Source organism: Anthonomus grandis, chromosome 8 (assembly GCF_022605725.1).
Source record: "Anthonomus grandis grandis chromosome 8, icAntGran1.3, whole genome shotgun sequence".
Classification (NCBI taxonomy): Eukaryota; Metazoa; Arthropoda; class Insecta; order Coleoptera; family Curculionidae; genus Anthonomus; species Anthonomus grandis.
The window spans coordinates 32565217-32580874 of NC_065553.1; the positions used below are offsets into that span (position 1 = coordinate 32565217).

General features: G+C 35.4%; 2 protein-coding genes and 1 long non-coding RNA gene across 6 annotated transcripts in view; 1 reads left to right on the plus strand and 2 right to left on the minus strand.

Moving 5' to 3' along the window:
• The window catches only part of LOC126739956 (ribose-phosphate pyrophosphokinase 2), a 90725-nt gene extending 87766 nt beyond the window's left edge, over nucleotides 1–2959 (minus strand). For 2 of the 3 annotated variants that reach the window (XM_050445794.1, XM_050445793.1), the window contains exon 1: nucleotides 2746–2906. In XM_050445794.1, the coding sequence (XP_050301751.1) occupies nucleotides 2746–2761 (16 nt within the window). In that variant the 5' untranslated portion in view covers nucleotides 2762–2906. Of the gene's footprint in view, nucleotides 1–2745 lie in introns of all 3 variants that reach the window. The other variant, XR_007661746.1, reaches the window with a different exon arrangement.
• Nucleotides 1–9272, minus strand: part of LOC126739969 (uncharacterized) — a 122803-nt gene extending 113531 nt beyond the window's left edge. Inside the window, exon 1 of the long non-coding RNA XR_007661752.1 lies at nucleotides 8760–9272. This is a non-coding gene — a long non-coding RNA (uncharacterized LOC126739969). The remainder of the gene's footprint in view (nucleotides 1–8759) is intronic.
• The window catches only part of LOC126739962 (ubiquitin-conjugating enzyme E2-22 kDa), a 33966-nt gene continuing 20702 nt past the window's right edge, over nucleotides 2395–15658 (plus strand). Inside the window, exon 1 of one of the 2 annotated variants that reach the window (XM_050445801.1) lies at nucleotides 2395–2665. In XM_050445801.1, coding sequence (XP_050301758.1) covers nucleotides 2603–2665 — 63 coding nt within the window. In that variant the 5' untranslated portion in view covers nucleotides 2395–2602. The remainder of the gene's footprint in view (nucleotides 2666–15658) is intronic. The other variant, XM_050445802.1, reaches the window with a different exon arrangement.

A 15658-nucleotide genomic window follows, 5' to 3' on the forward strand; every position in this document is an offset into this window, starting at 1 on the left:
AGAAAACCATTTTCAGTTAAAATATTTTTATAGTTATTTATTGTTACATTTTCGCTAAGCAAATTTAAGTTTATATCTCCCCCAAAAATACAAATGGCTTCATTATTTTTGTATTGCAATAATAAATGGTTTAGGTCATTTAAGAAAGCAGTGGTATCCGATGCAGGTGATTTATATAGAGCAAATATTTGATATTTGTTTTCCTTAAATTTAAAATTAAGATGTGTAAAAGTTACTTCATTATATTTGATATTAACAACATTTTCCACCAATATACCCTTTCTGACATAGACAAGCACTCCATCGTTTTGATTAAACCTTCCTTCAGAATAAAATACCTCATAATTTAAAATTTTAAAAATATCCAAGCAGGTAATTTTCCAAGTTTCGGTTAATAAAATGATATCAAAGGTGCAACCCAGGCTTTCAACAAATACCAAAAACTCTTCAAAGTTTTTACCAGCGCTGCGAATGTTTATATGAATGAAGTTCAGTAGATCATTTTCATCAGAATAATACTCAATCGGACTAATATCTGGGGTTATAACATTGGCATAATTGCTCAGTTCGTTATGATAGTCTATAACAGCATTCATTTATAGTATAAAAATATTTTTTTTTTCCTTTTTTTTTTCTATTTTATATATGATTTACCCAATGCAACTAAAACAAGCATTACTCCCATGATTAGTTAAATAAAAGTAAAAAGAATAAATTAATTTAGCATATTATTTAAGTTTATATTAGTGTATATCACCATGTATATTTACCGATACTTTACAATTACCATTGGCAAAAATACCATTTTGTTGACATTAATAGGTTATATCTAAGTCGAGTTAAGTCTTCGAAAATAGAAACAGTAGTGTTCTTCAATTGTTTCTTCGCTAAGTAAATCTTATTCCGCATCATATTGTTTACAAAATTTATAACTATTGGGGCTGGTGCATTTGTCTTACGATTTTTTGGCTTTAATCGAAAGACATAGTCAATATCTTTTTGTGATATTTCTATATTTAATTTATCTGAGAAAAGGCTAGTTAAGATCTCTGATAGGTCTTCATTATCGGCTTCCTCAATTCCACAGATACGTATAGAGTTAGCCTTTGATTTTTGCTCTAAATGGTCAACACGAAACTGTAATTCAGTAATTTCTTTTTTATTACTTGCTACTTTTGCATCAATGACTTTTAGGGATTCACAGAACTGATCAATTTTTGACTCTATTTTCTTGATTTTTTCATTTAATTCACTTTTTATTTCATTAGAAAAGGTTTCACATACCTTCCTAATCAACTTTTCCAAATCGTCATCAGATTTTCCATCGGTTTTGTATGCACTTCTCGTGTTAGGTCCAGAGGTAATGTCGTTACGTCCCATACTGCTGCACGCTCTAATATGGTAAATTAATCTGTGATTGGCTCAACGTTTAATAGACTAATTACTTGGTAGTCAATTGATGTGTGTTTCCACAACTTTAGGAGGATGATTTTCAAGTGGTTGCTTTCAGAAATATTTGACTTTTAAAATTTTCTTTTTACAATAAATCAATAACAGGATGAAAAATGCGTGGAGCGTGCTAAAATACGTCTATTCGCTACGAAACATTTCACGATATGATGATGCTCTGAATAGAGCGAAACACGTGTAGCTTTAAGTAAATGTTGTGAGACCGTGACTTTATGTTTTTCATTGTTTTTCGTCTGTTCTGTTAATAAGACAAAGAGATTCCAAAATGAATAAAGAAGGCAGAGTTAAGATTTTGTGTGAAATGAAAAGTTCTTTGCATGAATCCCTGCAATTTTGCAAAAGTATCTGAGCCCTTTTTTTTATATAAAAAAAGGTTTTCATGTGAAACAGTCACTTACGATATCAGAATAATAGGTGTCAGCTAATCGGTTTGCAAACATTGGAAAGATGAAGAAATAATGCATCAAATCATTTTTTCTTTAAATTCTTGAATGGTCAAATCTACATCTAATCCTTTCGAATGTTATTTCTTTTAAGTTGAGTATCATTAAAAATCTCGAGGAGCTAAGGGTTTAGACGAGTAACTGAATAACTGCTTAAATTGTATAACGTGCACTTTAGTAATTGTGACTTAATCGTCGGAGAGTCTTTTACTAGTTATAAAGGTAAGATTTTAAAGAAAACATGAGTAGATGTCCAATAATGATTATATAGTACCACTCTGTTTATTTATTTTTCTTTTATGTTTGGCGCCTGGGAATTTTTTCTTGTTAGTATTTTACATCTGCTCTAAATAAATAAACAAAATTTTAATCATACAAAAAAAATAATCATTGCTACTCTATATATATCATCACCCAACGCGTCAAGCTTAAAATTCAAATTTTTAAGTTGGTAACGAGTCTGGAAACAGCCGCGCAACTTGACAAAAACAAATTTTCCCAAAATAAAAATTGACAGTTCATTCTTTTCGTTCACATTTTGGTTTTCGAAAAAAATTTCAAATTTAAAAAAAAATTAGACGTACGGACGAATAAAAGCGAGAAAGTTGCTGATAAAACTCCAAAGGTCCCCGGGTAATCTGTAATGCTGCTCCGTTATTTGTTATAAAGGTGCGAATTGAACAGAAAAAATGGCGAACATAGCGGCCCAAAGAATCAAAAGGGAGTTTAGAGAGGTTATTAAGAGCGAAGAGGTACGTTTTTTGGCATGAATTGCAAATTTTTTAAAATTATTTAGGTCACAGGATATATTTACGGCTTAAAAGTATGTTACCTTCATCCTCTGCCATTGTTTTCGACGTTTTTTATACTCCTAATTCACATCAACTTCAAATACACATCTTATTGTTTTGACACCAAATTTTCTGATTTACCGATTTATGATATTTTAGAAGAATCCATAAAGTGTCTTGGGGTTATCATTGTTGCCTTGCACGAAAATTTTGTTGATGATTTATTTCAAAATTATCAAAATATGACGTTTTTAATTGGGCAATAGGTTTGGTTAGGTCAAAAAACATCAGGGATTTCTTGGTGTATTTTAATCAAGTATTTACCCACAGATTTAATCTTCTGGAGAAGACAAACATGTGTACATCTAATTATTACTCAAAATCCAAATTGATAATAACAATTTCATCATCTAATAATTATGTTTGACACAAACTTCATGCAAGACATATTGGTTTTAAATTCGACCATTTTATAATATATTTATTTATTTATTTACGGACTTGCCATTTTACAATAATTAGAACTAATTACTAAATACAGTATAGATATACATTGCTATACAAAAAAAAATGAAAGTATATATCACAATATATGCCTTAAAGATCCTCTAAATCTCAAGTTCCAAAGCCTCTGAAGTTCCAAAAAAATCTACAGATTGTTGCATAGAGTTTGCATTATTTAACATTCTTGTAATAGGGTTATTTTTGCCATAATTTGTAGAATGGTAAGGAACATAAAAAACATTAGTATGCCGATTCCTTCTTATAGGTACATTCAGACATACTAGATTTAAAAGATCTGGACAATCAATTACACCATTAATATACATACAATCCTTCTAGTACCAAGAATTTAACAGTACCTGATGTTAAAGAGTTTTTTGTGACAAGTAATCCTGTCAATGTATGCAGAAAGCAGGTCCTGGTGTTTGGTGATCAGACTGCAAGAGGTGTAGCCTCTGGGATGACACATTCTTTGGACTCTAAGATCTATTCTATTCATGGTGAAGTTTACTCCAACTATAATTTATCCCAGATGGCAAACCATATATTTGAATTAACCACTGACTATGTTAGTAGGGATAACATTATTGTTTGCTTAGATTTATACTCTATTTCAGAAGTGTATAGAGCAATAAACTGGGGAATTCCATTCTGTTTGGCTACATTTCGTGGTAGTTCATAGGCGCAGGTACTTATAATATTTATGAATTTAATTTTCACAGATTAAATGCCTTTATTTTGAAAGAGATTAAATACTAAATAAATACTTTTAATCCTTTTGTATAGGTACCTATCTTTTAACGCTTTGTAACATGCAAAAATGGGGTCAGGTAATATATACAGACTATAAATACTTTTAAATCATATTTTAAACGTTAGTAGTCACTGCTATGCTATTATCCCAATATTTAAAAAATGGAGGTATTCAGTCCAACAAAAAGATGTACTAAAAATTCTCCACTATCTCTGAGTGAAAAAGTTATTATTTTAAATGTACATGATTGCATAAAACACGATTACCCTAGTTTTACTGTGCAAGAAATTGTTGAAAAATCTTCTCGAATGAGTGGAATTGGAAAGTCAACCATTTTCAAATTGTTGCGGGAAAGAAAAGTAGCAGGTCAAGTGGAATCTCTCAAGCAAAAGCCAGGACGACCTACAAAAGTCCTTGATGAAAATGCTAAATGTATAATTCGAAGAAAAGTTCACTCTTTTTATTTTAAAAAGGAAATATTCATAGTAATTTCATCTGTAAACACTCGCATTCTTACGCTCCGCTTTATTTTACACGATTAGAAAGAGGTAGACTTCAGATTCTTACATATTTTCTGCTTCTTGGCATTGTCTTTGCAATATTCTGTTCTGGTACTGCTGGTGATTGGTGGTTCGTGAGTAATTGTGATTTTCAGTGGAAACAATAGAAATTCTCAGATAACAATACATTTTTTTTTGTGCGTCTATGAGAATCAATACCTGAACATTCTTGGTATTTATTTTGCCGCTCTGCTTAAGCCAACGAGTTTGAAGAATTGGATTTGTTGACTTTTAATAATAAATTCCAAGTCACCGTGTTTTCGGATTTGGAGGTTTTGGGAGCCTGTTAAATTGCTATTTTGATCTATATCATGGCTTGCGGAAGGTGTGGTGCAAGTCTAACAGATAGAGAGGTAAAATATAAGATTGTTTGCGACTTCTGTAGTGTCGCGCATTGCTTATCATGTTCAAAATTTACTACATCAGAGGCTCAGGTCACTCAAATGAAGACTAGAGTCATGTGTTTTGTGTGTTCTGTGTGCAAACCCAGCTTGCGGATAACCAGCACGGACAACAGCTCCCCAACAAATGCTGCTATTTTTCTGGAAGCTCAAATGAAATCCTTTCAAAACACAATCACCAACCAAATTTCTTGTGGTTTTCATGATGCTAATATTGCATTCCAGGAGAGACTTATGAGATTGGTCGAGAAAGGAATCGGAGGAAAGAGCGTTTCCGCCTCAAACAGTGATTCTGAATTGTTAAAACTACTACAAGCAAAAAATGAAGCGCTAGAGGCCAGGTTGACAACACTGGAAGAGGATTTAAACATGCTCAAGGATCTTATTCCATCAAAGTCATCCTGCCCCCCAACTAATATAACTAATATAACTTCTCTAACATCTTTGTCTCCGGACAATACTGTGTCTTTGCCGATAGAAACAGAAACAGTAGCCCATACCTACGCAAAAAGGGTTGATCCAATCAGATCAAGGCCTAGTAGCTCTTCAATGGCTGGCGCCAATTCTGAAGCAAAATCACAGAATAGGTCGACACCACAATCAATCCATCGAACTAACCCTGGCAGACAAACAGTCATCATTGGGACTTCTTCTGAAGCTTCTTCACTATCTGCAGCTGATAGACGTCAGTGGTTGTATTTGGGCAGATGCAATCCGGACACTACTGATCAGCAGATTCTAAATTACCTTGAGAAGCAACTAAACATCTCAGATGTTAAATGTGCCATATTGGATAAGAATGAGGATGTTGTATCCTTTAGGATAGGGGTAAAAGAGTCCCTACTGAAGAGACTACTTGACCCGAACCTCTGGCCAGGCGCACTCAGGGCCGAGGGGCGAATTTTCAGTTAGACCCAACACTGTCTCAGCGCCCACAGTAGACGATGTATCGTTCTTTTATCAGAACGTGAGGGGCTTAAAAACTAAACTAAAGGGATTTCTCTGTGCGGCCCAAGCAGAAGACTACCACATTCTTGCCCTAACTGAAACTTGGCTGGATCCTACAGTCAACGACGGTGAATTCCTTAGCTCCAACTACTGTGTGTATAGAACGGACCGCAACACTAGTAACAGTTCAAAAAGTAGAGTGCTCCTAGCAGTGAGCAACACCCTAAAATCCCATCGTTTGCCAACCGCTGACAATTCACTTGAAGAAATCTGGATCTCTGTGCGTCTTGGTGATGGCGAGGATTATTGCATTGGCTGCATTTATGTTCCTCCATCCATGGATTTATCTGTGTATGCAGCGCATTGTGCCTCTGTTACCAAAGCTTGCGAGAGCTTTAATAATGTTCTTAACTTCTTATTGTTGGTGACTTTAACCTTTCTAATATTTCATGGTTACCTAGCGATGATCATTATGGCTTAACCCCAAATAATGTTACATCTGATAAAGAAAACCTTTTATGTGACACATTCACTTTTCTAGGTTTAATGCAGCTCAATGCAGTGGTTAATGATCATGGAACAATTCTTGACCTTTGCTTTACAACTTTTCATTCAACTTTAACAACTAAATGTAATGGTTTAGTCGGGTCAGATCCTTACCATCTTGCTCTTGAGCTGCAACTACCCAATAGTAAGTCCAATTACCTGGAACTACCTACAACATATTTTTACAACTTTAATCAAGCAGATTTTGTGTCTATAAATAACTACTTTTCTACATACAACTGGATGTCTATAATTGTTAACGATAACTTAAATACCACTGTTGCAAACTTCTATTCTGTTGTTTATGATTGTTTGAATCTGTTTGTGCCAATAAAAAAACACTCTCCCAAGAAACATTATCCACCATGGTTTTCTAGAGAACTAAAAAGTCTAGTTATTCAGAAAAAAATAGCACATAGAAGGTACAGACAGTCAGGATCAAATACTGATTACTTAAGTTTTAGTGTTCTGCGCTCAGAATGCCGTTCATTATCTAGTGAATGCTACAGACATTACATTGAAAGAGCCAAAAATGCAATAGAGAACGATAGCAAGACCTTTTGGAAATTCGTAAGACTTCAGTCCAATCAAAGCGATTCTACCGTTCCAGATGAGATGTTCCTTCATGATCTCAGGGCCAATACTGGTATTTCTATTGCAAATCTCTTTGCCACCCACTTTTTATCTGTATTTAACAAGAATACTAACCCTTCCAATGCCTCTGACGGTCTCGATACCTCATGTAAATTTAACCATATCAACCACGTGTTCCTTAGTGCTACTACAATTGAAACAGCATTAGCTAAACTGGACAGCAGAAAGGGAGCGGGTCCCGATGGAATTCCAAACAGGCTTTTGAAAGAATGCAGCCATTCCCTTTTTCTTCCACTTTTTCATATTTTCAATTTGTCCCTAACTTCTGGAACTTTTCCAGAGAACTGGAAGCTATCTCATGTATGTCCTATTTATAAATCTGGGAATAAGAGTGACTTAACTAACTATCGTCCCATTAGTATCCTCTCTGCAATTCCTAAGCTGTTCGAGCACTGTGTAGAGGTGGTTCTATCTGGCACATTTCAGGAAATAATTGGAGATCAGCAGCATGGATTCACCAGAGGTCGTTCTGTGGATACAAACTTGTTTGTTTTTAGCAACTATATCTTCAAATCTTTTGCCGACGGTAATGAAACACATGCGATATATACGGACTTTAGTAAAACCTTCGACAGGGTCAACCATAATATTCTTATCTCTCATATTTCAGATCTCGGCATCAGCGGATCTCTTTTACTTTGGATCAAGTCTTATCTGATGGATAGAGAGCAGCGTGTTAAAATTGGTGGTTTTTTGTCCAACCCATTTTTGACAACTTCAGGGGTCCCTCAGGGCTCCCATTTGGGACCATTGTTATTCAGTCTCTTTATCAATCACCTCGGCTCCCTACTGGAGTCTGAGTTTTTGCTCTTCGCTGATGATTTGAAAATTTTTCGGCGGATTTCCTCCTCTCAGGATCAGTTGGTGCTTCAGAGAGATATAAACAGAGTGTTTTCCTGGTGTAAGTCGAATGAAATGTCATTGAATGTTGGGAAATGTGGGTTTATGAGGTTTACTCGTTTAAGGGTCTCCCCTCCTTGTCAATATGTTATTGATGGTATCCCCTTGAAGGAGCTTGACTCAGTCAACGATTTGGATGTCTTTCTGGACCCGAGTCTTACTTTTTCCCACCACTTCGAAAATACTGTAAATAGAGCTAATAAATTGCTTGGTTTTATCAAAAGATCTTGCAAAGACTTTACTAATGTGTCAGCATTGAAGACACTATATATTTGCCTGGTGAGATCTCTTCTCGAATTCTCCAATATTGTTTGGTCACCTCATTTTCTGATTCACATTGAGAGGCTTGAAAATATCCAGCACAAGTTTATCAGGTTTGCCAGATATACTCTTATGAAGTCAGGCCTGGATCTTACCTGTTCAGAGACCATGTCCTACCTGAGCATAAACTCCTTATCAAGTAGAAGGCAGTTCTTTGATGTTTGCTTTGCGTTTAAGGTTCTGAATGGTATTGTTAGAAGTCCTGAATGTCAGGCGCTTCTCCACATTCCCTTTTGCAGAACATCCTATCTACTAAACAGTCCTATAAATAGAATAGCTTCTACAGTGAATAGATTTGCAAAAGATCTTGATTTTTTCAGTACATCTTTAAATAAATTTAAGTCGTCAGCTAGGGCAACTATCTTGGGATAGTGCCCTACTTCCACTCTTTGGATTATGTTTAGCACAGTATTGTTTATTAGTATTATAGTTTTTACTTGCTAATAATAATAAATAATGTCCTAAACCTCCCTCTAACACTGGTCATATGACTCGCCAGGTTAACGATTTTCCCTTACCAATCCCTACATCCTCCCTCACCAAGAACTCACTTATATACCTTAGCAAAAAAATTTACAACCATGTTCCTCTATGTATCAGACAAATTTTAGAAGTTAAGAGATTCAAAAAGGAATTAAAATCACTTTTATTATCCAGGGCATATTATAGCCTTGACGATTTTTTTAATGATACCTTTTAACCTGTGCTCTGACATCATTTTAGTGTTTTAGTTTTGTTTCCTGTTAAATAATTTAATTTACTTCTTCTAAATTCTGTTTTATTGACAGCTTTACTTATTTTTTAATGAAATTTATCAAAAAGATGCTTTTTTTTTCTCAATCTGTTTTGTTATGATTAATTTTGGTAATGTGTGTAAATTTTATGGTAAAGTGTTTTAGATGTTATGTTTGTTTGAAATTTGAAATTTAAAGTGAATTTGGAATTTTTTAGTTTTTAGGATGCTTGTACACAAGATTTTGTTGTCTTATGTAATATAGCACATTTTCTTTCTTTCTTTCTTTCTTTCTTTCTTGTAATAGGGTTATTTTTGCCATAATTTGTAGTACACACAACATTAGTATGCCGATTCCTTCTTATAGGTACATTCAGACATACTAGATTTAAAAGATCTAGACAATCAATTTACACCATTAATATACATATACATATAATATACATACAATCCTTCTAGTACCAAGAATTTAACAGTACCTGATGTTAAAGAGTTTTTTGTGTCAAGTAATCCTGTCAATGTATGCAGAAAGCAGGTCCTGGTGTTTGGTGATCAGACTGCAAGAGGTGTAGCCTCTGGGATGACACATTCTTTGGACTCTAAGATCTATTCTATTCACGGTGAAGTTCACTCCAACTATACTTTATCCCAGATGGCAAACCGTATATTTGAATTAACCACTGACTATGTTAGTACGGATAACATTATTGTTTGCTTAGATTTAGGATCAACTTATTTTGACTGTCACTCCTTTTATGGTTTACTTTCTTTGAGTAAATTCACTAATTTAACTTTAAGCTTAACTTACGATGATACAAATAAGTTTAATTATTTTCATCTGGTATCTATTTGTAAGAGATTTCTTAAGTCCCAAAGGGCTTCAGTAAGAATTTTCAGCAATAACTCTCAAAATAATAAATTTAGAATTAGTAAGAGTGCTCTTTGTGTTCGTCTGGTTTTGTTTGTTACTGTTAGTTATGCGTTAAAAAGAAATTTTGTACTCTCCCCCGTTCCATTATCTAATGTTAATTTTGATAAGCATTCCAGTGGCTCTAACTCTGATAGTTCTCCTCTTACTCTTAACTCTACTTCAGCTGATGCCTTGGTTAATTCTTCTTTTTTTGGGTAGGCAACTGTAACGCATGCATTTCTATTATGCTTTTGAATATTCAATCACTGCGCGGTAAATCTGCTGATTTGTATATACTTTTAGACAGTTTAAATTTTCCAAACATTGTCTTACTTACTGAGCACTGGCTGAGAAATGAGGAACCAATTTCCCTTCCTGGCTACTCTGTAGCTTCCAAATTCTGTAGGGCTTGCCTTGGATATGGTGGCACTGTGGCTTTTGTGCATCAATGTTTTTGCGACGGCTTTGTTGGTCTTGGCGATTTTGATGATCTTAGTGTCGAAAAGGAGTTTGAATTCTCAATTGTTTATTCTGGTAAAGCCAATTATTATATTGTGTGTATGTATCGTTCCCCAAATAGTAGTATAAGTACTTTTTTAAATAGGCTTGAACAATTCCTTTTAAAATTTTCTCCTAAAAATACTATAATTCTTGCTGGCGATCTTAATATAGATTTTGAAGATGGGGAGAATAGGGCTACATTGGATTTAATTAATTTGTTTTCCTCTTTTAATATTTCTATGCATGTTTACAGCCCTACGCGTGTAACAGGTACCACATCAACAACCATTGACTATGTTGCCTCCAATATACAGGAGAATGTAATTTGTAATGTATTTGATCCAGCTTTGTCTGATCATAGTGCCATCCTGGCTCAGGTGCCATTCAGAAAAAGATGCAAATCCAGAGGTTTGGGTAGAATTTACAGCACAAGGAACTTCCGGTCTTTTGATGCTGGATGTCGGTCTTTTTCATTTCACGCATCTCTTTCATTAAAAAATCGATTTAGGGACTGGAAAAGATGGTTAACTCCTGGTATTCGCATTTCCGGTCGTAATCTTAGATTTTTTGGTATTCTATCAATCAATCAATCAATCAATCAATCAATTTATTAATGCCAATATACAAAATAGTATTCACACAAGTCAAGCATTACAAAGTTAAAAAATAGGGTGACTGTTTATAAAAATTGATAAGAAAATTTTTCCTAAAACACTACATAAAACTCATTAAAACCAAAACACAATGATTGATATACATACTATGAATAATACACAATCACAATATGTCTTAAATAAAATGCAATATATAGGTAGGTACTCAATATCACAGATAGAATGTGAAGTTTAAAAACTCTTCATTTGAATAGAAGGCATTAGAGACTAGAATTTGTTTTATTTTATTCTTAAAATGTTCCAAATCTAAATCCACATAGTCGATAGGAAGTTTGTTATATAACTTAACAGCTAGAAATCCGGGACCACTCTGACACCTTGTCAAGCGTTGGTAAATTGGAACTAGCCTATTTGTGTTTCTAGTACCATAGTTGTGTATATCACCATGTACTTTATATCGATCCCTATTCCTGTGTACCCATAAAAGATTTTCCAATATATATACGGAAGGTAGGGTAAGTATTCCCTTCATAGAGAAGACAGATCTACAATCCTCCCTGCAACCCAGCCTACCCAAAATTCTGATTGCCCTTCTTTGTAGTGAAAACAACCTTTTTGTTTGTGGGGCATGACCCCACACTAGAATAGCATATGTGGCTATGGGATGGAAGGTGCCAAAATAGGCTGTTCTTAAGCCAGATTCAGATAAACATCCACCTAGGCGACGAAGGGCATATATAGATGTTTTTAGCCTTCCGGCAACAATATTAATGTGGGAATGCCAGTGAAGTAGAGGATCCAATAAAACTCCCAGAAACTTAACAGAAAAATCCTTTGATATGTCAGCTGGTCTCAGAGAAAAAATAACTTTGTTGGTCTTGTCTGCGTTGAGATGCAATCGGTTCATGTTAAACCATTCCTGAATTCCCCCTTGCAATACTCTCAATTTCCTCTCCACGGTCTCAAGAGTATCTTCGGCACATGCCACTGTTGTGTCATCAGCAAAAATGGTGAATTTACCAGATGGTTCAGTTCTACCCGATAAATAATTTTGTATTGTCGCTATTCTCGAGATATCGAAAAGTTTACCGGAAAGTTGTGTGTGAGGCGAAAAGACTCTATTATTCCAAACGTTTGAAATATTCCTCCAATGAGCAACGCGAAGGGTGGTCAATTGTTAATGAGGTTGTGTCCGGAAGTAATGGCTCTCAAGAGGTGCAGATTGATTCTGACATATTGAATAAGTACTTTTGTTCGGTTGCTGATATCCTCACAAAGGGTCTCTCTTCCACTTATGACCCTCTCAAATTTTTACCTACCACTAGTGGAAACTCATTTTACCTCAGCCCCACTACTCCCAGGGAGATTTTTTGCACTATAGGATCGATGAAAAAGAAAAGGGCATCTAGTGACGATGGTATTTCAGTGAATTTATTGGAAAAACTTCCTTTGAGTGCTATTCAGGCTCTTTCTGATGCTATTAATATTTCATTTCAATCGGGCACATTTCCTCTTTGCCTAAAATTAGCAAAAATTTTGCCTCTTTATAGGGGTGATTCTAGTCCATCCAACTATAGGCCGATTTCAATTTTGTCTACTTTATCTAAGTTGATTGAAAGACTTATGAAGGATCGTCTTTTAAGGTTTCTTCTGGGGGAAGGGGTTCTTCGAGATGAACAATTTGGTTTTCTATCAGGGAAAAGCACCTCTGACGCTATGTTTGATTTCTTGTCCAAACTTCTCCAGGGTGTTAATGGAAGAGAGGCGACTGCGGCGGTGTTCTGTGACTTGTCCAAGGCTTTTGATTGTGTGAGTCATAGGATACTGCTTCAGAAGCTTTCTGCTTATGGAGTTAGGGGTGTTGCACTGAAGTGGTTTGAGTGCTATTTGTCTGGTCGCGAGCAGTCTGTGTACCTTAATGGTGACTTTTCTGGTAGGGAGTCTGTGGATTGTGGTGTTCCACAGGGGTCAGTTCTTGGTCCCCTTCTATTTCTTGTATACATTAATGATCTTATTACTATTAGCATATGTGGACATTTTACATTGTTTGCTGACGACACAACGGTTTTATGGTCGAATAAAGATCCCAAGCAGCTTGTCAGAGATGTTGCAGCCGATCTCCTGAAATTAAAGCAATGGCCCAAAAAATTCCAATCAACTTTGCTTAAATATGTCAAAGTCCCATATTATTGGTTTCAATTTTCAAGCTGAGAGTCTTGATTTTGGTGAGAACGCATTGGACATGGTAGACAATTTATTTATTTATTTATTCATCAACATATATAACATTTCAAGTACTTATTAATAATTAACAGTAGTCTTAAGTAAAAACTATAATACTAATAAACAATACTGTGCTAAACATAATCCAAAGAGTGGGAGTAGGGCACTATCCCAAGATAGTTGCCCTAGCTGACGACTTAAATTTATTTAAAGATGTACTGAAAAAATCAAGATCTTTTGCAAATCTATTCACTGTAGAAGCTATTCTATTTATAGGACTGTTTAGTAGATAGGATGTTCTGCAAAAGGGAATGTGGAGAAGCGCCTGACATTCAGGACTTCTAACAATACCATTCAGAACCTTAAACGCAAAGCAAACATCAAAGAACTGCCTTCTACTTGATAAGGAGTTTATGCTCAGGTAGGACATGGTCTCTGAACAGGTAAGATCCAGGCCTGACTTCATAAGAGTATATCTGGCAAACCTGATAAACTTGTGCTGGATATTTTCAAGCCTCTCAATGTGAATCAGAAAATGAGGTGACCAAACAATATTGGAGAATTCGAGAAGAGATCTCACCAGGCAAATATATAGTGTCTTCAATGCTGACACATTAGTAAAGTCTTTGCAAGATCTTTTGATAAAACCAAGCAGTTTATTAGCTCTATTTACAGTATTTTCGAAGTGGTGGGAAAAAGTAAGACTCGGGTCCAGAAAGACATCCAAATCGTTGACTGAGTCAAGCTCCTTCAAGGGGATACCATCAATAACATATTGACAAGGAGGGGAGACCCTTAAACGAGTAAACCTCATAAACCCACATTTCCCAACATTCAATGACATTTCATTCGACTTACACCAGGAAAACACTCTGTTTATATCTCTCTGAAGCACCAACTGATCCTGAGAGGAGGAAATCCGCCGAAAAATTTTCAAATCATCAGCGAAGAGCAAAAACTCAGACTCCAGTAGGGAGCCGAGGTGATTGATAAAGAGACTGAATAACAATGGTCCCAAATGGGAGCCCTGAGGGACCCCTGAAGTTGTCAAAAATGGGTTGGACAAAAAACCACCAATTTTAACACGCTGCTCTCTATCCATCAGATAAGACTTGATCCAAAGTAAAAGAGATCCGCTGATGCCGAGATCTGAAATATGAGAGATAAGAATATTATGGTTGACCCTGTCGAAGGCTTTACTAAAGTCTGTGTATATCGCATGTGTTTCATTACCGTCGGCAAAAGATTTGAAGATATAGTTGCTAAAAACAAACAAGTTTGTATCCACAGAACGACCTCTGGTGAATCCATGCTGCTGATCTTTAATTATTTCCTGAAATGTGCCAGATAGAACCACCTCTACACAGTGCTCGAACAGCTTAGGAATTGCAGAGAGGATACTAATGGGACGATAGTTAGTTATGTCACTCTTATTCCCAGATTTATAAATAGGACATACATGAGATAGCTTCCAGTTCTCTGGAAAAGTTCCAGAAGTTAAGCACAAATTGAAAATATGAAAAAATGGAAGGAAAAGGGAATGGCTGCATTCTTTCAAAAGCCTGTTTGGAATTCCATCGGGACCCGCTCCCTTTCTGCTGTCCAGTTTAGCTAATGCTGTTTCAATTGTAGTAGCACTAAGGAACACGTGGTTGATATGGTTAAATTTACATGAGGTATTGAGACCGTCAGAGGCATTAGAAGGGTTAGTATTCTTGTTAAATACAGATAAAAAGTGGGTGGCAAAGAGATTTGCAATAGAAATACCAGTATCGGCCCTGAGATCATGAAGGAACATCTCATATGGAACGGTAGAATCGCTTTGATTGGACTGAAGTCTTACAAATTTCCAAAAGGTCTTGCTATCGTTCTCTATTGCATTTTCGGCTCTTTCAATGTAATGTCTGTAGCATTCACTAGATAATGAACGGCATTCTGAGCGCAGAACACTAAAACTTAAGTAATCAGTATTTGATCCTGACTGTCTGTACCTTCTATGTGCTATTTTTTTCTGAATAACTAGACTTTTTAGTTCTCTAGAAAACCATGGTGGATAATGTTTCTTGGGAGAGTGTTTTTTAATTGGCACAAACAGATTCAAACAATCATAAACAACAGAATAGAAGTTTGCAACAGTGGTATTTAAGTTATCGTTAACAATTATAGACATACAGTTGTATGTAGAAAAGTAGTTATTTATAGACACAAAATCTGCTTGATTAAAGTTGTAAAAATATGTTATAGGTAGTTCCAGGTAATTGGACTTATTGGGCAGTTGCAGCTCATTCTGCATTTCTTGGTTTAGTCATTGATAAAGATTTAAAGTTTTCTGACCATATAATAAAGTTAAATAAAAAACTTGCTTCTGGCTGCTTCTCTGTTAGG